At 44.0% G+C, this 26,631-nt stretch overlaps 2 protein-coding genes across 3 annotated transcripts in view; both read right to left on the reverse strand.

Annotated features, from left to right (window-relative positions):
• The window catches only part of FBXL7 (F-box and leucine rich repeat protein 7), a 330,308-nt gene that overhangs the window by 109,838 nt on the left and 193,839 nt on the right, over nucleotides 1-26,631 (reverse strand). The gene's annotated exons all lie outside the window — the stretch shown is intronic.
• Nucleotides 4,758-25,841, reverse strand: LOC149525339 (uncharacterized). Its single transcript, XM_089776431.1, has 2 exons — nucleotides 6,179-25,841; nucleotides 4,758-5,834 (listed from the first exon to the last, which is right to left on the reverse strand). Exons 1-2 carry the CDS (start codon nucleotides 6,750-6,752, stop codon nucleotides 5,302-5,304), a joined length of 1,107 nt encoding a protein of 368 aa, XP_089632557.1. The 5' UTR covers nucleotides 6,753-25,841; the 3' UTR covers nucleotides 4,758-5,301.

The raw sequence follows: 26,631 nt of genomic DNA on the forward strand, positions 1-26,631 counted from the left end.
TGTACACACTATTGAAGATGTGGGGGTACTATGGATTTATATAAGGGCAATAAGATATTCTCCGTCTTATTCTTTATCCCTTTTTTAAGGATTCCTAACATCCTATTTGCTTTTTTGACTGCTGCTGCACACTGCATGGACGTCTTCAGAGAACTATCCACGATGTCTCCAAGATCACTTTCCTGATTAGTTGTAGCTAAATTAGCCCCCATCATATTGTATATATAGTTGGGGTTATTTTTTTTCTTAATGTGCATTACTTTACATGTATCCACATTAAATTTAATTTGCCATTTTGTTGCCCAATCACTTAGTTTGGTGAGATCTTTTTGAAGTTCTTCACAGTCTGCTTTGGTCTTAGCTACCTTGAGCAGTTTAGTATCATATGCAAACTTTGCCACCTCACTGTTTACCCCTTTCTCCAGATCATTTATGAATAAGTTGAATAGGATTGGTCCTAGGACTGACCCTTGGGGAACACCACTAGTTACCCCTCTCTATTCTGAAAATGTACCATTTATTCCTACCCTTTGTTTCCTGTCTTTTAACCAGTTCTCAATCCACAAAAGGACCTTCCCTCTTGTCCCATGACAACTTAATTTACGTAAGAGCCTTTGGTGAGGGACCTTGTCAAAGGCTTTCTGGAAATCTAAGTACACTATATCTACTGGATCCCCTTTGTCCAGATATTTGTTGACCCCTTCAAAGAACTCTAATAGATTAGTAAGACATCCTTTCCCTTTACAGAAACCATGTTGACTTTTGCTCAGCAAATTAGGTTCTTCTACGTGTCTGACAATTTTATTCTTTACTATTGTTTCAACTAATTTGCCCGGTACTGACGTTAGAATTACCAGTCTGTAATTGGTGGGATCGCCTCTAGAACCCTTTTTAAATATTGGTGTCATGTTAGCTATCTTCCAGTCACTAGGTACAGAAGCTGATTTAAATAAAGGATAGGTTACAAACCACAGTTAATAGTTCTGCAATTTCCCATTTAAGTCAGAACTCTTGGGTGAATGCCATCCGGCCCTGTTGACCTTTTACTGTTATGTCTGGAATATTAAGTAACTGTCAAAAGAGAGTGGAGTACCAACACTACCTGCACACAATAGATGTATATTATTAAATACATTAATGCTGAGAAGCAAAAGACTTGCCTCACTCTTTAATTTAGTCAAATGGAGACAAACTAACAGAATAAATGTTTGCAGGCAAATAGACACGGTCAGAAGCTAGAACTCAGACACAAGCTTAATCCTGCACTTGCTTACACCCAATTTGCACAAACCCACGGTTCAGATTGAGGCTTGCAGGATCCCATGTGGAAGGAAGATCCACGTTTGTATCAAGCTGGGATGCAGAGGTAAGATTAACGTCCTATAGCTTTGTAGTGCAAGCACTGCCTCATTGGACTTGTACTCTCAGAGTCCATCTAAAGTTTCCCACAGTTCAATGAACTAAGTGTGTTCGTCCTCTGAGACAGCCAAGCTTCTGACGCTGCACCATGACAAAAGGGCTAGAACAGTAACATTTTTGTGAAGACTCTTAGGAAACCTAGGCTATGGAAGGTTGGACTCAGGTGAGCATCATGCAATGTAGACACTGCTCCCCCAGATGGGACCCAGGGTTCAACAATTCCTAAACTGGGGTTACAAAAAATGCAACTTGCACAAACTCAGGATCGGTTGACTCGAGTTCTAACCAACCCTGGGCTTGTGTTGTAGTAAAAACATACTCCAGGGTTGCTGTAGCTACTATCACTGCTACATTTATTGGAGTGCAGGCTAGGTTATATCCTTCATAACATTTCAGCAAAATCTGTACTTTTGCATTACTTCAAAGTAACATCTGCACAGCAAAATAACAGGCTTCTTACCCTGACTTCTGTAACCCTCATTTCACAAGGAGTAAGGGAAGTTGAAGGAAGAGTGTTCTTCCTTCGACTTCCTGCTGCGTAAAGAGAGCCAAAAGCCAAGTTAAAGTACTTTGACTTCAGCTACACAATTAATGTAGCTGAAGTTACATATATTAATTCGTCTTTAGCCTGTAGTGTAGACGTACCCTGTCAGTTTATCCATTTAACATTTCTTCAGCAAGATCAATGCCTGCTGAAGGGTGGAATTTCAGCCCGTTAAATAAGCATCCTTCTAAATCAGTGGTCTCCAACCTTTATAACCACAAGATCACTTTTTCAATTTAAGCATGATGTAAGATCTCCCTCAAACGAAAATACCCTTGCCCAATTCCTTCCCCCCCCCTTCTTTGAGTCCCTGCCCCTGTTCTACCCCTTCTCACCTTGCTCACTCCACCTCCTTCCTCCCCCAACCTCACTCACTTTCATCAGGTTGGGGTAGTGGGTTGGGGTGCAGGCTCTGGTTTTGGGCCAAGGAGTTGGGAGTGTCGAAGAAGCTCAGGTCGTAGCCAGGGCAGGGGATTGGAGTCCAGAGGAGTTTCAGGGTACAAGCTCTGGGAAAGAGTTTGGGTGCAGGGGGACTCATGTCTGGGTAGGATGTTGGGTGCAGGAGGAGGTTCAGGGCTGGGACAGGGGTTCAGGAAACAGGCTCTGGTTGGACAATGTTTAACTGAGACGGCTTTTGGGTGGTGGAGCAGTGGGGTTAAGGCAGGCTTACTCCTGCCCTGGCATCTGCACCACTCCTGAAAGAAGCTAGCATGTACAGCAATGGCTCCATGTGCTGTCCATGACCTAACAGGAACTGAGCCCATAGCCTCTACTGACCATAGTTCCTCATTACTGATCAATGGGTGAGCAGGAGCGGTGTCTGCAGGCAAGGACAGTATGTGAGACCCCCTGCTCTGCCTCTCTCAGGGGCTGCAAGGACATGCCAGCCACCTCCAGGAGAAGCAATTACCATAGAGATAATAACTCCAGCCATGACGGGCTACATTTTAGAACTCAAAGAATTAAATTTAAGCATGAGAGAACAATGAAAATGATGAAATGCGCAGACCAGTCAAAAACCAAAACTAACCTGCTTTGCAAGCAGTAAAAGAAGCAGCAACAACCCTCGATGTATGTGTTGGGTCGGGAGAGGACAGTGTGTGTTTGTGAGAATGACAGACACACACAGGCTATGTCTAGACTGCAAGTATCTTTCGAAAGAGCCTCTTTCGAAAGAGCGCGTCTAGACTACAATACGCGGATCGGAAAATCGATCCGCTTTTTCGAAAAAGAGCGTCCTGACTGCTGGACGCTCTTTCGAAATTCAAAGCCACCCGGAACCGCTTCTGCCAGGGCATGGGGGCACCATTTCCTTCCGGGTGCTGCTGCCTGCCTGCCCTTTGCAGAGACGCGGCGTGGTGAAAGGGACACTCCTGAACACCCATTGCTCTGTTCCTGCAGCTGCCTTTGCTGTCCCTCTAGGAGGTAAGCAAGGCATTGCAGTGCTGGTTTGGAGTGCTCAGCTTCCTGGGACACCCCAGCAGCTTCTTTCTGTGGAGGTTTTTCTGGTTTAGACCCATTTTTGTGGCATGGAGCCAGAGCTGCCCCTGGGCAGGCGATGGCCCCACGCCATCATACTGCAACTGTTGCTGCATCTGCATGACACAGTCATGAGGCTACTTCCCCATCTGGACCCAGACCAGAGGTACGAAGGGCTCCTCCGTCAAGCAGCCGCACTGCCCTTGCCTCCAAACTTCTTTGTGGACAGGCGTGTTTGGAGGCTTGACACCAGCTCTGACTGGTGGGACCGGCTCGTGATGGAGATCTGGGATGACCAAGAGTGGCTACGCAACTTCAGGATGCGAAAGACCACTTTCCAGGAGCTGTGTACCTGGCTCGCCCCTGCTCTGCAACGGCAAGACACCCACCTGCGGCCCGCTATCCCCCTGGAAAAGTTGCCCTCTGGAAGCTGGCAACCCCCGACAGCTACCGCTCCGTGGGACACCAATTTGGAGTGGGCAGGTCTACCGTTGGATCCATCCTGATGGAGGTAAGTCATTGTCTGGGGACAGTCACAGTTTGGGGTGGGGGGAAGGGAGACTGTCAGGAAGGGCCAAGTGGAGTGGGAGTGGGAGGGAGCTCCTCCACTCACCCTGAATTGTTGGGGGGAGGGTTCTGAGGAGGGGATTCCCGGGGTGTTTGAGAGGGAAGGTGGGCGGTGAGTTCTCCTCCTAAGAGATAAGGCACCCCTTCTAACATTTTGTTGTCTGTCTCGTTCTGCAGGTGGTGAGGGCCATCAATTCGGAGCTGCTCAACAGGCTCATCTGTCTACAAGATCTGGACAGTGTCATGGCCGGCTTTGCTGCCCTTGGCTTCCCGAATTGTGGAGGAGCGCTCGATGGGACACACATTCCAATCCGTGCACCGCCCCATCGAGCAGCCCAATTCATTAACAGAAAGGGCTACTTTTCTATGGTCCTCCAGGCCCTGGTCGACCATCGTGGCCAGTTTTCGGACATTTGTGTTGGGTGGTCAGGGCGGGCACATGATGCCCGCATCTTCAGGAACTCGTACCTCTACCGGAGGCTTCAGGCAGGAACATTTTTCCCGCATCACGAGTTTGCGGTTGGGGACGTGCACATGCCGGTGTGCATAGTGGCTGATGCCGCCTACCCCCTGATGCTGTGGCTGATGAAGCCCTACACCGGCCACCTGGATGTGAGCAAGGAGCAGTTTAATGCTCACCTTAACCGGGCTCGCAACCAGGTGGAATGTGCATTCGGACGTTTAAAAGGCAGATTCCGGTGCTTGCTCACACGCCTAGACATGGGGGAGAGCAACATCCCTGAGGTGGTGGCTGCGTGTTGAGGACCTGGTGGAGAGGAAAGGGGAGGCCTTCCTACCAGGGTGGGGTAGAGGTGCTGATGGTCAGGAGAGGCACTTTGCCCAGCCCCGGACAGCTGCCATCCGCCAGGCTCACCGGTCTGCTGTTGGCATACGGGAGGCCCTACGGGAGCAATTCTCAAGTGGAGGCCACTGACTCTACTGAGGGGCTTCTGCCTGGGGACTGGGCCCTGGCCCAAAAGAAGCTTCCCTCCACAACCCATCTCCTGACCCTGTTTGGAGAAATCATTAACACCAGGGTTTGTTGCAAAATAATATGTTCTGTTTAATTTTTTTTAAATATCTCTCAAAAAATAGTATAAGTGTTGCAAACATAAAAAAGCTTTTTTTCATTTTTGATGTTGACAAAACTATGTACAATAAACCTTTTGTTGAACCCTTTCTTTGTGATTTAACTGGGGTGATAGGGGTGCTTGAAACCTGGAGGAGGGGAAGAGGACTTGAAACCTGGAGGGAGGGAAGGGGACTTGAAACCTGGAGGGGGGGGAAGGGGATCAGGTTGCACGGTGCTTGCCTGATTTCCCTCTCCTGCCTGGGCCTCGTGTTCGGGGTGCACCATGGCCACGGGATCGGGTGGTGCACCTGTCGGTTGGCTGGCTGGGGTGCTCTTGGGACGTGGAAGCCTGGGGGAGAGGAGGGCCAGGGGGAGAGAGGGGCTGGGGAATTGGGGAGGCTGGGGGAGAGGGAGGTCCAAGGGGGGAAAGGGATGCTGTTGTGGAAGGGGGGTTTGGTGGGGCGGGGTCATGGGGTGCTGGAGGAGCAAGACCAGGCACAGGAGCAGGCAAGCCGCAGACCTCTCTGAGAGTGGCAGTCAGGGACGTGCGCTGCAGGACCAGCTCCTCCATCAGCCGGTCACACCAGCGATCCTCTGCCTCCGCCCTCTCTCTCAGGATGGAGTTGAGCTCCTGCATGGCCTCCACATGCTGCCTGAGGATGTCCGCATAGACACGCCTGTGTCTGCGGCTCCCATGTCCCCGAGATGGAGATGGGGCTGGGGTGCTGCGGCCCTCTTGCACGGCTGGTCCGGCTGTGGAGGAAAAGAAGAAGACACAATCAGTCCTAAAAAACTGGACTCTGTAGCACTTAAAATACTAACAGGATGGTTTATTAGGGGATGAGCTTTCGTGGGTCAGACCCACTTCCTCAGATCAGAGTAACACGGCTACATTTCTATCACAATCAGTCATGTGTGCAACAGCTGTCCAAAAGGGCATGCCCTCTCCCTTGAGACAGGGGAATCAGACATTCTGAAGGTAACAGTGTGTGTGACCTGGGCATCAGCCTGAGCATGACAGGTTTCCCTTGTGCATCACCCACTGTGCACCCACCTACTCCCCCCCCCCGGGTGTTACACAACCTCACTGTACTCACCTGCTGCTTCCTCTCCTGCGCCAGATGACACCTGGGAGGCCTCTGGGGTCTGGGTGACTGGCTCCAGGGTGAGGGTCGACGTCTCCTCACTGTCCTCCTCCTCTGGCACCATGTCCCCGTCTCCAGACTGCTCTGGGTCCTGCTCAGGAGCGTCCACCACAGAGTCTGCCAATCCTGACTGGACAAAACGCCGTGGTGTGCGTGCTTCACCACTGCCACCCAGGATCTGGTCCAGCTCAGTGTAATAAGGACAGTAGTAGGGGGCTGCCCCAGAACGGGAACTCTCCTCCCTGGCCTTGACGTACCCCTGGCGCAGCTCTTTTACTTTGGAGCATACCTGGTCCTGGGTGCGGGGGTAGTGGCCCTTCTGGGCCAGGGCTTCTGCCATGCGGCCATAAATGTCGGCATTTCGCTGCCGGCTTTTGAGGGCCTGTAAGGCCTCCTCCTCTCCCCAGAGCTCCAGAAGGGTCTTGAGCTCTGGCCCAGACCAGGATGGTGCCCGGTGTTTGGAGCCCCTGGCTGGGTCCCCAGAAGGCTCTGTGGAAGGGCCAGGACGGTCTTGGGGCTGGGACATGCTGCACCAAAGTAGCCGTGTGCTCTGGCTCCTTTTCTGCAACAAGTGGCTGTGAGGGTGCCTGTCCCTTTAAGAAATGGCTGCAGACAGGAACCAGAGACATGCAAGGCATGCCCCAGATTGTCCACCAGGGCTTCTTCCTGGAGGCCAATATTTTCGAAAGAATGGCCTCCCCCCCCATCCACACTCACTTATTTTCGACGGATCTCCATCGAAAAAGGCGTTCTTCCTCGTGCAATGAGGTTTACCGCCGTCGAAAGAAAAGCCGCATTCTTTCGATTTAATTTCGAAAGAACGCGGCTGCAGTCTAGACACAGGTGAAGTTTTTTCGAAAAAAACCCTGAGTCTGGACACAGCCCCAGTGGGTAAGAGAGACAGATTTGCATTGCCAAGCTCCCTTCATCCCCTCCTCTCTGTGTGAAATAGATAGGGTACAAGAGTAGGGGAGAGAAGGGACATCCTAACATAAGTACCCCCCCTTCTCCCTCCCACATTCTGCACATAAAGCGGGAGGCTCCCAGAGGGTAGCTCTAAAGCAGAGGGCAGGAGCAGCAGTGGGTGGAAGGGCAACAGAAGTACCAGTGCTTGATAGCTTCCTGGTCAACCTAGTCACGATCACCTGTCAGCTGCTCCAAGATCTACCAGTAGATCCTGATCTTCTGGTTGAAGCCCACTGTTCTAAATATTCTGATACTGGAGACTGTTCAAGAGAGAATAGTGGATTAGGAAGATCACTGGTCTGATCAGGTAAAGAAAGTGCATTCAGCTGTATTGTATATGAATTTGCCAAAATTCTACTAGCTGAAAGCCTATGCTGTTGTGCAGGTGTCATTTGTAAAGTGCAAAAAGAAGAAAATGTCTGAGAACTGAAAACGTGGACAGTAACTAACTATGGATTCCAGTAATAACTAAGCCTGGTTACGTTCTGAACAAAGAGAGCCCTCAACAAGTTTCCTGCACTTCATTCTGTCTCAGACATTTTAGGCTTCAGAGTGACAATCCCGGAATCTTATCATGTACACTAGGAGCCAAGTCCCTGACTGTTGGGCAGCAGCAACATCTCTTGGGAGACAGAAAGCTTTAAGTGATCCAAAGTGAGTTTAGGATTCCAAAGATTTTGGGGCAAAGCAGCATCTTTGGAAAGTGCATGCTTTTGGGGAACCAGGGAATTTCCAAGAGGAAATCGATCCAAAAGTAATGCTGGTTACACCTCTTGGGAGGGGCAGAGTTGGGTGCAACCAACCTAATGGAGAGGGGAGGGATAGCTCAGTGGTTTGACTATAGGCCTGCTAAACCCAGGGCTGTGAGTTCAATCCTTGAGGGGGCCATTTAGGGATCTGGGGCAAATCTGTCAGGGATGGTACTTGGTCCTGCCATGAGAACAGGCAATTGGACTCTATGACCTCTCAAGGTCCCTTCCAGCTCTATGAGATATGAATATTTAATATATGGAGATATACCTAACAGTATAGCTCCCAAGACACCCATTTTGGACTATGCTGGCCCTTCTTCAAATTAGATTTGACACTTTGCGGAATCTAAGGATACATCTAGACTACAGGGTTTTGTCAACAGAAGTTTTGTCGACAAAGCTTCTGTCGACAAAGAGCATCTATACTACATTCAGTTCTGTCGACAAAGCAAGTTGCTTTGTCGACATGGCAGTGTAGACGCAAAGACAGTTTACATGCAATAACACCTTCTGTCGACAGAACTCTGTCGACAGAAGGAGTTATGCCTCGCAAAATGAGGTTTACCAGTGTCGACAAAACTGCTGAGTTCTGTCAACGTTATGTCGACAGAACTCAGCTGTAGTGTAGACGCAGGTATAGTTTTGTTGACAAAAGTCCACTTTTGTCGACAAAACTCTGTAGTCTAGACACACCCTAAGCCACAGAAAAATCAATTAGCGGCTGCACACAAGTGAGAAACAAAAATGTGACCCCTCACCAGCATGGGCTCCTCAATGGTGGGGGAAGACCCAAGCCTCAAGGACCAGATCCAGTCAAGCCAGGGTCTTAGGTTCCTTACGCCTGATCTTCAGGGATGGATTTCTGTCATTAGCAGCCTCATACCTGGTTTACTGCAGCAGAAGCTGATGCATCCTAGAGATGGCTGAAGGTATTTACTGCATTGTTTGATAGATTATTACGCATTCTTTACTGAGATACACTCTTAACAAAAAGAGGCCTATTGTAACCCTTGATCCACTGATCTTAACACTTTTATATCTGCATATCAAGAGCAGGATAGGCTTTTATCCCCCTTTTAAAAACAACTCTGTAGCACAGCCAAATAGTTTCAGATTTGCAGTGCCAATGCTGACATCACTGGCTCAAAGATTCATTTATCTTGCTTGATTTTGTAATCAAATTTTTAAGCATCTTCTCTAACAACCACTGGGACCGCATGTTAAAGTGAAAATACAAAACAGAGTAGCTTTCCTCAAAGATTAAACCTTGTTACTTCTTGCCTGTTGCTAAGCCAAATTTCTATCTACAGAGGAAAGACCCTTGTGATTTTTTCCGGAATTATGATGTTGAAAACAATAACCTTTTTGTTCTAGGGCAAGAGCACAGGAGCTGAACCTCAGCACACAATGGTGTGATCATCACAAGGGCTTGCATCCCAACCTTTCTGATATGCTTCAGACACAAAGCCAACTGACTGACTATTGAACAGATGAAGGACAGTGACAGGGGAAACAATGAACCAGCCTGTAACTTTATACAATTCAGAAGGCCACTTGTATATTTCCACATCATTTGCCAGTTTTTCCTTTCTGATTCATGTTCTCCTCTTCATTAAATAAGGTGATATTAGTTTTGATCTATGTATGTTTAAAAAACTTATTAATCTGAATATAAATACTCTTGGGAGGGATGAAAATACAAGCCTATAGAGCTCTGACAGGCCCCTGAAGAAACATCTGCTTTTTTAAAAATAAATATTATAAATAAAGGGAACCTGAATATGAGATGAGCCACACCTGAGAAATGATGATGTTTGGTACTTCACAGGTTCAATCCCTCAGTCACCATCTCTCCCACTCACTCTGAATGGAGCTTAAATCCCAGGGTAATGGGGAGGATATAGAACTGAACTGTCAAACCATGGAGAAAGCAGCATTCTAGGAAAGAAACTAATTTTTAGGACCCAGTTGTTGACCTGTTAATAACATCCTTAGAGATTTAATTGTGTAGATTGGAAGAAAAACTGGAATAGTAACTGTGGTTCAGATCCTCAACAGATGTAAACTGGTATATCTCCACTAAATCCAACAGGGTCATGATGATTTACACCAGGGGAGGATATAGCCCAATGTCTATCTTTTTCCCATATATCACTGAAGACACTGCTGGTATTGCATTGGTACTTTCATTAGAAGTCAACTGCTTCCCCCAAGCTCATTTACAGCAGTGTGGTGCATCTACTCTGGGTATTTCCTATGTGCAACAATCCATTACGGAGATAAACCCTCAATACCTGAATTTCTAGCAACCTGCTCCTTGTATTGTCATTCACATTTTAAAAAAATCAGTATACCTACAATTTTTACACCCATTTTGCACAGGTATAAGTGACTACACAAAGTGGAAGCCAGTGATAATTCAAGTCCCATGCATATTAGATATATTTGCATTGGTATAATGGTAAGTTACCAAATTTAGCTGCACTGGTGTATAGTCCTCAGTAAACCAGATTGCCTAAACAGTGGAAATCATGGTGAAGGAAGAATTGTGCAGCCTGAAAAGTCCCCTGGTTTCTGCCCTAGAGAGGTAATGGCTGAAGAGCCTAGAGTGGCTACTACAGGTGCCCTGAACTGAGAATAGTCAGTCCATCTCCGGATATTCTCTAGTCCTGATCCACAATAATGTGAAATGTGGAAATAGTAATAGCAAACTATAGGCCTCATTTCTATCTCTTATACACCAGTATAAATAGAGAATAACTACAAACACTGGTCACTCCTGAGTGAGATAAGTCCTGTACTGGGGCTGAAAAGATAACTAATGTAGAAGTACGCAAAAGAATAAAAAGATGGAACAGTAACATATTTACATCTGTAGCATAAAGCTGACAAAGTTAATATTTGAAAAAGCAATACAGTTCTGACATTCTTACAGAGTAAAATATTTTACCTAAGAAACATGAGATCCAGGGATGGTATAGATGCAAAGAAATATCTTCACAAATGGAAATTGTGGTAACTAATAAAAAAATCTTTAACTATAAGCAACTAAAAGCTTAACTCAAAGAAATTTTGATTTTCTTCATTTAAATAATTGCTGTGGGGTGTGGCTGGGAACGAGAGGTTCATTATGCAGGCTGCGTCAGGGAAAAAGAACAACTACAGCCCTCTCTCATCACAGCAGCTTGGGGCCAGGTAAAAAGCGCCTGCCCATGGCTGCTACAACTGCAGCAGGCACAGCCTGGGGAGTGGTGCATGCCTCTGCCTGGGGGACAGACACAGACAAATTATCTGAAATATATAGTAGATACCTGGCCATTTCTCCGTCCTGGTCACAATTTCTGGTCCCTTTCTCCCCTCATGGAGATTCTACAGACCCCTCCCTTTCCATTTTATGAGAAACAATACAATTCAAGGTACATCCCATTGTCCTGGCACAACCAAACCCGTACCTTGTTCTAAGCTCTGATAAAAGGAAGCTGTACACTACATTTGTTGGTACTAGCTCTTGCCATTTAGGAGTTCTTGAACACACAGACTCACAGATGGACAGAGGAGCACAAAGTTTCTAAAATACATAGTAGACTGTAGGGAAGACTGAAAAAATGTATAGAATAAGTAAAGGATTCCTATACCAACCAACATGGGGATGCCAGAGACCTGTGTTTTCATCTCTGTGTCTTCTTCTCACCAGGCTATCTTCATCTGCCAATGGGTATGTAACAAAATACCCCAGACTCCTCAGCTAACCCCATGCTCCCTGTGGCTCTGCTTCTCTGAAATGCCACGGCGAGCCTGGCATCAGGCTGCATGCAGTGTTTCAAAGCGGCAGGCCCCGGGCTCCATATGGCACCCCTGATTTGAAACACCCATGCAGCCTGGGCCAGCAGGCGACTCCCAGCTGGCCCTGGGCTGCACATGGCATTTCAAAGCAGCAGTGCCGCATGGAGCCCAGGGTCTGGCCCTGGGCTCCACATGGCCCTGTCGTTTTGAAACACCCCCTTTTCTTCCCCACCCTTGCTGCTTCTTTCTGAGAGAAACAGCAAGGGGGTGGGGAAAGCAACTAGTTGACTAGTGTGTTGACTATATGATAAGCATTTGCTTATCGGAGAGTTGACTAGTCAAATAGTCATTCACATCCCTATTGTATCATATTGCAACATACAATGCTAAAAGCAGGTACTGAATTTGATACCGTTTAAGGTTCTAGTCTACTACCTCCAACCACAGTTGAATTACTCATAGAAACAGTCCAACTAACATTACATAATAACTATTCATGAAGGCTACAATTTTCAAAAGTTCCCATCATTTGTGTCTCACTAACGTTAAATTGGAGTTTTACAGTTGACTTCAATATGAGCAGAGTTAGGTCAACATAAAATGGTTTTGAAAATTCCACAAAAAAGTGTTTCAGAATCTGGCCCTAAAAAGTATATAGAACACAAGGCTCTTCTGCTACTAGTCTACAGTAACTTTCAGAAGTGTGTAGTCATACTGAACAAACATTATAAAAAGCAATTCAGACAACTTATTACTGCACTAGAAAAGGCTGATTGATATTAGTGCTTGTGGAAGATGGTCCAATGAATATCATATTGCAAAACATTTTCATGGACACATCAACAATGAGACTAAAGGTTAGTGGCACCTCATATTCTACAGTTAATCTTTAAGAACATCGACTTTAGTACTTACCAGTGCAACCTAACAGACAAAGCAACTGAAGAAAGTTGGCAGGTCACACAAAAACAGGTTTTTATGGGCTAGCATATACCCACATAAAACGGTGGCTCAACACAAGCCTCATCAGTATTGGACCATAGGGACTCCTGTTTATGTAATGTGAAACCAGCACACTCTCAATTTCTTTCCAGTGTTGGAGGTTTGCAGTGTGCATTGTACAGACCTTGGAAGGACTGCTGGCTTACTCTGCCAGTGAAAACATTACAGATCGAACCATCAAGTCCTCATGTTTAGAGTCTCTGCTTTTTTAACTAAACACAGTAAGTAACAAGCATCACTCATCAAATGGTGAACTCAAATTCTCTCCCATGATTCATGAACCATGTTTCCAGGACAGAGTGAGCAAGCATTGAGACAGTCTTATGTTACCCTCAGAATTTACAGTATAGCTATTCTACTCTGTTTTAGACCTACTGCTTTGTAACTTTTGAAACTAGCTACACTCTTGAATGCTAAGCTCGATGCAAAAAGCAACCAAGTAATTTTTGCCATTCTTTATGACATATTCAAATGTTTCTTCAATGTCTGAGGGCAAAACCATGGACATTTGTTTGACTGTACAGTTATTCTAAGGCTAAGTCAGTGTGTGCATACAATGCTAAAAGCAGATACAGAATTTGATACCGTTTAGGGTTCTATTCTACTATCCCCACCCCCAGTTGAATTACTCATAGAAACAGTCAGAGTATCTTCAGTGCCATAACTTTTAACTACTTCACAACATCAGGTATATCAATAAAACTAATGTAACTTTATAGAAAGTAGTTTATGTAAAAAACATTTCTTAATGATTCTATAATTGAGACCCACTACAAAGCTATGTGAAGAAGCAATTAATGTATGTAGTAAAATTACATTACAGGTGGAAACTGTTGGCTTCTAATTAAAGTTTGAATTCCAGAAGCCTCTGGTGACTGGCTGAGCTTTGGTAGGGGGGAGGGACTTTCAGTCACTCCAGCGCTTTATAAGGCAGTGGGCAAGAGACCAAGAGGCTTGCGAACAGGTAAGTACTAACAGGGAGTTTAGAGAGGGAGTTGGGAAGGGGGCGAGGTTCTCCTGCCTTTTTTTTTTAAATCCCTTCTCCAAGACATCAACGATGGATGGTGATAGGTCTGCTGTTGTTACCTGCACGGAGTGTGCCATGTTTGTCTTCCTCCCGGAAGAAAAAACGGATTTCATCTGCACTAAGTGCAAGCTGGTCACCATTTTGGAAGAAAAAATTAGAGGACTGGAGGCCCAAGTGTTGACCCTACGCTCGATCAGAGAGGATGAAGACTTCCTTGATAGAAAGCAGCGTTTGATCCTTCAAGCACGGCAGGCAGAAGAGCCAGAGAGAGCAGTACAGGACCAAGAAGAGAACTGGCTGCATGTAACTTCTAAAAGGGGAAAAAGGCCAGCACGGGAATCCCCCAATGCTATAGAAGTAAGTAATCGCTTTCAGGCTCTCTCCACAGGCTCTGCAGTGCTGAATGCTTTGGAAGGGACCTCACAAGGAAGAAACCGGAAGGGAAAACCATCTACTGGAAGGCATGGGATGCGTAGTCCTAAGGATGGGGGTTCCACGGCCACCACCCCCAAAATAAAACGACGGGTGGTGGTGGTCGGGGACTCTCTCCTAAGAGGGACTGAGCCATCCATCTGCCGTATGGACCTGGAATCTTGAGAGGTGTGTTGCTTACCGGGAGCTCGCATTCAGGATGTGACTGAGAGGCTTACCAAGCTGACCAAACCTTCGGATCGCTACCCCTTCTTGCTTCTCCATGTGGGAACTAACGATACGGCCAAGAATGACCTTGAGTGGGTTACTGCGGATTATGTACTGCTGGGAAGAAGGACCCAAGAATTCGGCGCGCAAGTGGTGTTCTCATCCATCCTCCCTGTTCAAGGAAAAGGACTGGACAGGGATCGACGAATTGAGGAAGTAAATGTGTGGTTGCGCAGGTGGTGTTGCAGAGAGGGCTTTGCATTCTTCGACCATGGCATTCTGTTCCGGGCACAAGGATTGTTAGGAAGAGATGGGATCCACCTAACAAAGAAAGGAAGGAGCATCTTTGTGGGCAGGCTTGCAAACCTAGTGGACCTAGTTTAAAGCCCTCCTCATCCGGGGATGGTGACCAAAACCCTGAGGGGAGTGGGAAAGTCGGATACCAGGAAGAAATACAAAGAGGAACAAGCAACAAAGCAGGACCCCTGATTCGAATGGAGAAGATAGGGTGATCAACTGGTTATCTGAGGTGTTAGTACACTAATGCGAGAAGCCTGGGCAACAAACAGGAAGAACTGGAGGCCCTGGCCCAGTCCAAGAGATATGATTTAATTGGGATAACAGAGACTTGGTGGGATGACTCGCATGACTGGAGTGCTGTCATGGAAGAGTAGTGACTGTTCAGGAAGAACAGGCAGGGGAGAAAAGGAGGAGGAGTTGCACTATATGTAAGAGAGCACTATGAAAGGTCTGAACTCCAGTATAAAGAGGGAGAAAAACCTGTTGAAAGTCTATGGGTTAAGTAGCAAACAACAGCAGTGATGTTGTGGTTGGTGTCTGCTACAGGCCACCGAATCAGGTGGATGAGGTAGACAAGGCTTTCTTCAGACAACTAAGAGAAGCTTCCAGATCGCAGGCTCTGGTTCTCGTAGGGGACTTTAATCACCCTGACATCTGTTGGGAAACCAATATGGCAGTACACAGGCAATCCAGGAAGTTTTTGGAGAATGTTGGGGATAACTTCTTGGTACAAGTGCTGAAGGATCCGACCAGGGACCGTGCGCAGCTTGACCTTCTGCTCACAAACAGGGAGGAACTAATAGGGGAAGTAGATGTGGGTGACAACCTGGGAAGCAGTGATGACGAGATGGTAGATTTCAGGATGCTGACCAAAGGAAGAAAAGAGAATAGTAAAATACACACCTTGGACTTCAAAAAAGCAGATTTTGACTCCCTCAGAGATCTGATGGGAGAATCCCTGGGATGCTAACGTGAAGGGGAAAGGAGTCCAGGACAGCTGGCAGTATTTTAAAGAAGCCTTAGTGAAGGCACAAAAAGAAACAATCCCGATGCGCAGCAAGAGAGGCAAACATGGTAGGAGACCGGACTGGCTTACGGGGGAAATCCTTGGTGAACTTAAGCACAAAAAGGAAGCTTACAAAAAGTGGAAACTTGGACAAATGACCAGGGAGGAGTTTAAAGGTATAGCTCGAGAATGCCGGGGGGTTATCAGGAAGGCGAAAGTGCAAATGGAATTGCGACTGGCTAAGGATGTGAAGGATAACAAGAAAGGTTTCTACAGACATGTTAACAAGAAGGTGGTGATCAGAGAGGGTGTGCGGCCCTTACTGGATGAAGGAGGTAACCTAGGGATGGATGTTGTGGGGAAAGCTGAAGTACTCAATGCTTTCTTTGCCTCTGTATTCACGGACAAGGTGGGCTCCCGGACTAATGTGCTAAGTGACGCAAGATGGGATGAAGATGGACAGCCTTTGGTGGGTAAAGAACAGGTTAGGGACTAGTTAGAAAAGCTAAATGTACACAAATCCATGGGTCCGGACTTAATGCATCCGAGGGTACTGAGGGAGTTGGCAAATGTCATTGAGGAGCCTTTGGCCATTATCTTTGAAAAGTCGTGGAGGTCGGGAGAAATCCCGGATGATTGGAAAAAGGCAAATGTAGTGCCCATATTCCAAAAGGACTATCCAGGGAACTATAGACCGGTCAGTCTTACCTCGGTTCCTGGAAAAATCATGGAAGGGATCCTTAAGGAATCCATTTTGAGGCACTTGGAAGAGAGGAAAGTGATTAGGAATAGTCAGCATGGATTCACAAAGGGATTAGCTTCTATGATGAGGTAACTGGCTCTGTGGATGTGGGAAAGTCAGTGGATGTGATATACCTTGACTTTAGCAAGGCTTTTGATACGGTCTCCCACAATATTCTTGCCAGCAAGTTAAGGGAATGTGGATTTATTCAGCTCTGGAGTACTGTGTCCACTTCTGGGCCCCCCACTACAAAAAGGATGTTGACGCAGCAAGAACATTCTAATGTTTTATACAAATACTAGCGAGGGGTCATGACTCTGTAGGTGGTAAGTATCAGTAAGTTTTGTTCCTGCATATTTCAGGATCCTTGCACCATAGTAAAGCCTGAATTACATTTGCTGAGGAAAACACAAAAAACTTCATGAAATTCTTACATAATGACTTATATGATGAAGTGGAGTGTATATTTATGAAATTTACAGACAATATGAAGTTGGGATCAGTTGCCACTGCCATAACCTTATACAAAACTTAAAAATAATGCAAAAATAATACTCACATTCTCAGCATATCACATACATTGAGCACCAAACAGAAGTATCTTTGCAGAATGAATTACAGATGGAACTCTTACCATTGATGCAAGATGCAAGCTCAGCTATTAACATAGGCTACCAGCAGGAAAAGCTGGCAAGAGACATCAATAGGCCATAGTTCCTAAATTTTGGGGGGAATGGGGAGTTTCAAATTGTTGTTCTAATTGGGTATGTCCATGGAAACAATGGCCTTAAAATGAAATCTTTCTCTACTGAAGAGCTATAAAAAAATAGGAGGTATGTTATGAGGAAAAACAAGTCTGGGGGAGTTAAAATATTGGATAAAATTCTCTCACTAATTATGGGAAATTGAAATCCTTAGTTTGATACAAAGGGGCAAATCATGACATGACAGTGATAAGGAGCACAAGGATAACCCAAAATGTGCAGTCTGCTGTACAAAATCTACTGGGTAGAGAGCTCACAGAGCCTTAGGTTAGCTGGCTTGGTGTACTTTGCTAGCTGCAGGAGTAGCTGTGCATGCTGTTGACTTTGATGTATCCTCAAGTTGTCTTGATTATCCCATAGGTTTGGAAGAACTAGGTTTTTATCAGTAAGTGTCAATTTCATCTAAACTAATAAAATTTCCATCTGCAATAACCAAATTGTACAGATAGTTTGTAAAAACAAATGCTGCTTGAGAACTTTGGATATTTAGTTTGTATATTTTAATGACTTGTGTTGTAATGGCTATAAATCTTTTAATTTTTTGCATCTCCATTTTTACTGTCATTACATAATTATTGTCTGAGACCCCCCCCCCCCAGAGACTGAAAATTTAAATAGATAAAATTACTTAAAAAGAAAGGGGTGATATCCAATTAAATTATTTAAAAAATCAAAATCTAATTCTGCAAGTCTTACATACTTCTTGTCTCCCAGATCACATTATCTAGGTCCTAGGAGATGTGATATATGATATACTCACTCCATGAGTGTTGTCTACACTCTGTGTGAGTCTGTCTCAAAGGAATTTTCTGCACCCTCTCCATGCCTCAGAATAGCATTAACTTATAAAACCAAAAGTGGGTAAAAGCCAGTGGCTCTACACTGTCTGTTACGGGTGTTACAAAATACTCTTGACAGAGATTAATCATGGGTTAATAGACTTGCTTGCATTACATGACTGGCTTTAGTCACTCATAAGCTAATTTTTTCCCCTCTACTGTATGTAAAAAAAATGGAATAAAGAAAGTTAAAGGTAGTAAGACTTTACACTGTTTTACTTGGCCAGGACAAACAGGCACATTCAGCATAAAGCTGGGACAGGAAAATAAAAAGGTCTAACTGTGCCAGGAAAGCATACATGGCTCAGCATGTATCTGACCACTAGCCATGTAAAGATGAATAAAATTACTACAGCATCTTCCATAACCTCAGTGTTTGAACCAATTGTACATCAATTAAATTTGCCATCTACAAATAAAAGGGTGACATACAATCTCAGCAGGGATGAAAATATTAAATGGCAATATTCTCTCATTTTATGTTCCACAATGCTCACAAAGAGAAGTTAATTTAGAAGTATAAGTCACGGTTTTATTAAAAAAAAGAAGCCTAATGTTAAGTGTCCCTTGTACAAACTTAGGAGCCTATCTGGGCTGATTTACAGTGGGAGTTCAGCTTCCAGGTGTGCAGCATTCTTAAAAACCCAGGCATTTATTTTGTTGCCCATCTTTGGATGTACATATTCAACTTTAAGTTTTTGTGAATTTAAATCTTGGCCACATACAGCATGACAGAGGGGCAGCTAACCTCTTTAGATGGTAACATGCTTCCTTTCTGTCAGGAAATTTTAAGCTATTTCTTAATTTGTCTGAAAGCTCTCTCAACTTTGGAAATGCTTAACATACCCCAAATCGTCTAACAAATCTTAGGACTTGTTTTCCAGCAGTTGCATGTTTCATATTGAAAACTCATGGAATTTTGGCCAGGTGAACTAAAATGCTGTCTACCAAGTTTTCACCTTTTTCAGACAAGTATATCCTTTCAGGGGTCTGAATTATCTTGCATTCCCCCAAGTTAAATTTCACTTAAAAACTACTTACTTAAAGACTACCTTCAAAATCAAACAAAAAAAAGTAACAGTACAAAATTGCTTATTTTCTCATTTTACCATATAATTATAAACACAACAATTGGAATATAAATACTGTATTTAAATGTCAGTATATAGAACATAGAGCAATACAAACAAGTCATTGTGTGGAGTTTTAGCCTGCATGAACGTCACTAGTGCTTTCTAAGTAGTCTGTTGTAAAATCAGACCTATCTGCTTGAGTTGATTTGCCCTGCAAGATCTGTGTACCTCTGGTTGAGGAGCCCTGTTCTGGGTAATCCAGTGGAGCAGTCTACATCAATTTCAAGGCTTTTAGAAACAAAAAGTTTAAATACATAATCTGACCCCAATGTGTGGACAGGGTCGAAGCTCTGAAACTAAAAACGAGTTAAGAAAATGCTGAAGTGAGGACCCTTAATGAAGGACAAGAAAGAAGAGATCACAAGTATTAACTACTCAGATTGCATTTGCCAATGGTTGCCTCTGAGGTCAATACTAGTTTATTTTCAACTTGTAACTTCATCTCCTTGCCTTCTCATAAATTCTATTTCAGAAGTTTGGGGCCCAAGACTGAAGGATTAAGAGGAAACTGACAGATACATGGCCAAATTCTCTTTTAAGGACTGCATGTTGCAGATTCAAAACAGGCATAAGTTTCTAAATCCAGGTGGTTTTAGAATTTAGGTGGTTCACCTCTGAGCATGGTGAGATTTAGCACATATCCCTCTTGTCAGGATCTCCAACTGACTAATTTAGGCACTTCCCCACCTGGCACACTGGCTTTTGTGAATTTCACTGTTATTGCAGGGACAGCCTACACACCTAACTTGAGCTTTCTGAACTTGCAACAATTTTTTAGGTGCCTAAAATATAGGTGCTGTAACACTCACCATTACAAAGCCTAACTCTTTCTGTGTATCCAGGCTTTAAGATTTCATGCAAGTGGCAAAAGTTAGAGCAAGCCCTATGCTGTTCACTTGTGCCAGGGAGAATGTGGACTGATCCTCTGGATCATGAAGCCATAACTGGCTCCCTTGCTGTGCATTCCTGGCACTAAAAAGGGCTTGATGGACAGAAGAATTAAATATATTTTAATGAAATGCTAGTTTAGTAATTCCTCAAAACAATATTTTTCTCTCAAGAACAATAGATATTCCTAGCAGTCCTACAGTAATGGGATTGCTAGGGCAATAGTTCTCAAACTGGGGGACAGCATAGTGGACTCTGGAGAGCTACAAGTTTTCATGGAATTGGCTCAAGCATCTTGCTCCCTGTTGTTTCTATCCAGGTTCCTCTTTACAATACTAGAAAAAAGGAAGTGCATAAGCTTATCTGACTCCATTAGCGGGTCACTGATGCACAAACATTGAGAAAACAACAGTAAAAAAAGAAACCAGTATGCGGGGCTGTATGGACAGGAAGAGATGATGAGGGGAGGAAGCATGCATAGATGAGTCAGAACAGGAGACTAGGAAAAGAGGAAAGGATTAAACCAGATTTTGGTTGCCTTGGGTGGAGAAAGAGGAAACGAATAAGAGGAGACCGATTATTTTACCTCAGGAAATTTGAAAAAAAAAACCCAGCCTTTGAATTAAACAATTAAAAATACAAACATATCTTATGTGAGCAACTGTAAATGGTTCATGATTGAGGACATTTAAAGGGGCGATGTCCATGAGAACTTCTCAATTTAAAAAAGGAGTTCTCCACTGTGAAAGTATTTTAAAACATCAGCACTGTAGAATTACTTGAGCACCACTTCTCCAGTGATAAAAGCATAGGGATGAAGACTAGGTCACAACGAGACAACCTTTTTAGATAAAAAGAAATGACAAGCTGTTCAATCTCAGTGAGCTGACTGCACAATTCTTAAATTGTATGATTGTGGATAATATGCATTAGGACAAGACTGCATTATGGCTGTAAAGTCTTCTTTGGACAAAGAGGTGATGCTATTCAATCTGGATTCTGAATATCTACCAGGCAAAAAGTTTTCCTAAAACACGCTCCATTAATTTTCAGTTTTGGTTGTTGACTGCAACCACGAATGTGTGTGTGGATTTCAGTTCCTTATATGACCTTATAGCATACTGAATACACTGACATCATATATGAATATATCACATTAATATGAAGTTGGACAAAGTGTACAGTGATTAATAGAGAAAAATAAAACAGTCTTCAGTGAATCAGAAACATTTTTAGTTTAACAAACCACTTCCAAATGTGTCATCTGGTTCTAATATATTTAGTGGTTGGGGGCTTGGTGTTTTTGTTGTACAATGTCTACACAGTTAAAATGCAATGCTTGCAGCCAGCAGTGAGAACAACATAAGCAGCAAAACCAGACCCACTGTCTGCCACGTTAAGAAAGTTTCTTGGATGGTTCTTTTAAACTAGAGATATGGTTCAGATTGCTGTCTGCCAGACATACATGCACTGAGAGATTGCTGTACGTTTTTTCGGCTGATCATGACTCCGGTCTACAGAATGCCGTAAGATAAGATTGACCTTCTACAGTGCTATTGCAAAACTACCATAAACAGTGGTGTTAAGCCATTATAGTTACATGAAGGCAAAATGTTACCATGCAACAAAAATGAACAATCTACCCACCGCCATAGGAATTGTGTGATGCTTGCCTTTTTAGGAGTAGATCTTTCTATACTCAGAATCAGGAAAAGGGATGGACAACGTAAGATGAATGAGCTTTGTTTCCCCTTTCTATTCACAATGAATGTCATTTACTGAGAACATGTTCCTCTTTTCAAGGACACAGTACAATGGCCATTCAAAAGCCACAAATTAATATGCCTCCTCTTTGTAGAGCAAATTATAAAAAACATTTCAAATTCAGCCTATTGAACTTCAGTTCTTGTTGACACAGTAAATATGTGCATAGCACACACTTCCTACTAAGAGGCAGATTAGGAATTCCATCTTGGGCCTTTGGGGAGGTAACAAGAGCATCTAATATACTTTTAGATAGAGGGCCTGCTTCCCTAGAACATATAATATTGTATTGGTAGTTAGGTCCAACAACAGGGGGAGGAGTGTGTGTGCAAAAGGGCCAACTGGTCAGGGCGCAGCAACACAAAAGGGCCTTGAGCTCTTGGCTGCTACTCCTTAAATCGCTGCCAGAGCAGTACACTCTGAATCTGGGGAAGGCACTGTCTGCCTAGCATCAGCCTTGCTCCTTCTGTCTGAGTTCTGCACAGTGCAGTCCCCTCCCCCTGCTTTGCCCGGGATCCCAGCTAAGCCTTTGGACCTGCTTAGGTTACTGTCCAAATAAAGTCATACCTTGTGCTGCAGAAATGCATAATGATTTAGTTACATACTAAGAAATTAATGCTGCACTAGAATACATAAAATTGGTGCAAAGAAAATCTTACTGCAGATTGAATCTCTCTTATCTGGCACCTTTGGGACCTGACCAATCCTCAACCAGGGAATTTGCTGGACTAGAGAAGGTTCCTTGCCACAGCCCCCAGCTGCCAACTCTGCTAGCTCGGGGAGGGTGAAGCAGGGGGAGCAAGGTCAGGCTGCCTACTAGGTTGCTGGCTCTGCTGAGCATTCTGGGACATGAGATTGTGGGCTGGCTGAATCTGGCTCTGGCCCTGGTTAAGCTGCCAGGACTGAGGTCTCAGGTTCTGGTCCCAGCCCTGAAGCAGCCTGAAGGCTCTGACCCTACTTCTGCAGGTTGTTCAGGGCTCTGGTCCCATGCTGCCATGGACTGCTGGGGCTGCCACCAGCCCCAGTCCCACTTCTTCAGGCAGCAAAGAGCATGGGCTTCTGCCCCTACAGTAGCCTGCAGGCTCTGGCCCCAGCTCCACACTATCGTGGGCTGTTGCTGGCCAGATCCTGCACTTCTGGGGGCTGCTCCGACCTGGTCCCAGTGCCACAGGCTGTCAGGAGTGGCTGGGGGCTGCTGCCATCTCCAGTCCCTGCCCTGTCCCACTACTTCAGTCTGGCCCCTCCTGGACTGCCCTCCTGGGACTAGGCTACTGAGGTTCTCTGATCAAGGAACATCCGTGGTCAGGCATGCCCGAGCAGAAAATTCCAATTTTGGGAGGTGCAAACTGTACATGTAAAGAGAAACCTTTTGATGCTGACAAAAGTCTTTCAAATTAGTTTTGGTATACTACTGTTTATACTCAGAGCTTTGTCTGGGTGAATTTTAATTGTTTTAAGTAAAATAAATAAATTTCTTATGTAGAAAAAAGGGTAACTGTTTCTAGCTTTAATAACCTGAGTTATGGACTTTGAAGCCTTATGTTTTTCATATCAGTTTCACATGTGAGAGCAGAAGCCATAAACATGGTCTTGAAAATATCTATGACAAATGCCTCAACCATTTAGCTTGCCTTCTTGCTGTTGAAGATGCCAGTTAACTCAGTCTTTCTTGATGAACTTCTAAGTGAACACAGGATGGTTGGGAGTGAGGAAAAAGAAGAGGAAACATGAAAAGATTTTTAACACATTCCAAGAGGATCCCCTCTTGTTCAGATATTAATTCAGCAGCACTTGAGAGAGATTTCTTATAAACTACTGAGGAAAGACTATTTTTATTAATTCAAAAAGTAAATGTTACATAATAGGGGCAAGTTCATTTTTCTCCTACAGTGCTATGTATGGGTATAGCTAGACTGCGGTGGGCTTTCAGGATACCAGAGTATCCCAAAAAAACTCTGCTGTGTCCGGGGAACGCATTTGCTCTTCCACTTTTTTTTTGCAGAAGCGCAAACACACTCTTTTGGAAGCCCCTGTATTCCTTGTTCCACAAGGAAGTAGGGGGTTTTCTAAAGAGGTTTTTTTTTTCCTGAAATTTGGTCCAGTCTCAACGGGCCAAATTTTGCAAAAGCCTCTTCTGACAAAAGTATCAGAAAAAGATACACACATTGTGGAGCGAATTTTGCATATCTTTTCCTGATAGATCCTTGCAGTCTAGCCATACCCTAGGACATTTACTTTCTGGACATGTCTACTCCTAATCTTATGTCATCTTCTGCATTTTTACTAGCTGGTTGGTCTGTTTTCTTAAGAAAGCCCCTAGGATGCTTTATTTTGAGGGACACTTCAAATCAGAGCTTCTTTCAGCACCACAAGTATTTTGTTGAAAAGAAATGGATCGATGGGGGGAGGGGAGAAAAATCACCTCATCTCTTAATCACAATTCATTGGTGACATCTTTTCGAGTAACCCCTGTTTTAGCCAGATGCTATCTTCCTTTCAATACTCAGGAAAATTAATAGCAAAGAGTTAAGGGGAAGAGGGGTGTTGTTAACATATAAACTTCCTGTCTTTATCTACATAAGCCAAAGTACCTGGAATTTCAACAAAGTTATTTAGCAATGAGTGTCCCCCAACTTTCTTTTAACACGTTAGATATATGGCTTGTATACTATTTACAGTAAAAGAGTAGATTGATTCCTTATTATATTTTTTAAGTTATTTCAGTAACTTTCAAGCTTGCCTCCAAATGGATTAGGATTTAGTTCTCACAAGACCCTGTAAAACTGACACAAATCAGTGAAGTAGTGGAAGTTCTCACTGCTTAGCATACCAAGACAGAATTAACAAGTTACACGGGTCTCCCCTCTACCTTAAACAGTAGGCCAAATTCATGCCTTGATATAACTACACTGAACTCAGTGGCGTTATGCCAGAGATAAATTTCGTTCACTGTTTATAAAAGGAAAGCTTTGTACAAACGTTCTGCGCATTTCTTGAGTAGAAAAGCAGCCTTTAACCCAATTCCATGTACACACAATACAAGCAATGCCTGCTCCCACTGTGCCGGATGGCTGCGGTGTCCCTGCTATTTTCTACCTCCATCCTGGACATAAAGCAGTAATATTTTTGGCACACAGTGTGCTACAAACAATTATATTTAAAAGGAGAGAGGAGGAAATTACCTACTCAGAAGATTAATGCTGCAGATTACTCAGCAACACACTGGAATAGAGAAAAGGAAATTGAAGGAGCAGATCCTTTCCAACATCAATGTAATATGTTACCTCTCATAACATCTCATTCCCCTCATTTGCACTTCTACTACACCTACCCAAAACAATGAACAATACAGACGAGCTTTGAGTCATAAGTCTCTAGAGAAAGGATATCTGATCCATGCTCACTACTTCTTTACTCTTCTGTTTGTAACACCCTTGCAATACAGGTCATCCTTGCTTTCCAGAGTTGCCTTATTTTTGTCCCTGTACATCTTGTCCCTGCCTGATTTTACACAGCTTACTTCCTTTTTTGCTTCAGAAGAGGTAGAAGGAAAAAAGCAAGAGAACGAGTCGGTTACTCCTGACACGTTGCTGGGAGAGGCTCAGTGGCTCTTGGCAAGGTTCTATCAGTTCTCGAATCCTACTGATTCTAGTGGAAGTGGAATCCACTCAGTCTGTTACAGTATTGCTACACAATGTTCCTGTACAGGAAATGGAATTCACTCTCCCTGTCCAATATTAAGTCTTGAAGGCCAACACTACACTACAAAAGTAAGTCAACTTAACTTACGTTGATATATAGCCAATACAGTAATTATATCACTTGTGTATGTCTGCACTTCGTTGCTTGTGTTGGCAGTACACCTCCTCACTTAGGACATGTCTACATTGCATTCCGCTTTCGAGATAGGAATGCAAATGCAGATGAGCAAAATTGCAAATGAAGCACGGATTTGAATTTCCTGCGCTTCATTTGCATAATCGCGTCCAGGTGCTATTTCAAAATACCCTATTTTGAAAAAAGAAATGCTGCCTAGATGTGGTTATTTCAAAAGAAAACCCACATTTTAAAATTATCCTTACTCCTTATAAAATGAGACTTAAGAGTTATTTCAAAAGAAGAGTTTTCTTTTGAAATAACCATGTCTAGACAGTGTTTCTTTTTACAAAAGAGGGTATTGTGAAATAGCGCCCAGATGCGATTATGCAAATGGAGTGCAGGAAATTCAAATCCGTGCTTCATTTGCAATTTCGCTCAACTGCATTTGCATTCCTCTCTTGAAAGAGGAATGCAGTGTAGACATACCCTAATAGCAATTGTGTCAGTTGTTGTTAATGTGGGTCATTGTGGGATGGCTCCTGAAAACCAGTAACTCTTTCACATAAGCAGTACAGCACTTATTCTGACTCTGCATCAACCTAACGACATCAATCTTGATTCCATGCTGCTTGTGGAGTTAAATTAGTCTAGTAGAGCAGTTACATTTCATATTTCACAAATCATGATGATTCAAAGATAGAATAAACCCTACACGTGGGTAATCTCTGAACATTATTTTTGACCCAGCCCTGCTCAGTTAAATATGTAAGGGTATGTCTACACTACAGCGCTAATTCGAACTAACTTAGTTCGAATTAGTTAATTCGAACTAATGCATCCAGACTAAAAAACTAGTTCGAATTAGCGTTTTGCTAATTCGAACTAGCATGTCCACACAGAGTGGACCCTGAACTGGGGTTAAGGATGGCCAGAAGCAGTGCCGGCAGGGCATCAGATGAGGACTTAGAGCATGGAGCTGCT

This window comes from Pelodiscus sinensis, chromosome 2, assembly GCF_052426305.1.
Source record: "Pelodiscus sinensis isolate ZL-2025 chromosome 2, ASM5242630v1, whole genome shotgun sequence".
Taxonomy (NCBI): Eukaryota; Metazoa; Chordata; order Testudines; family Trionychidae; genus Pelodiscus; species Pelodiscus sinensis.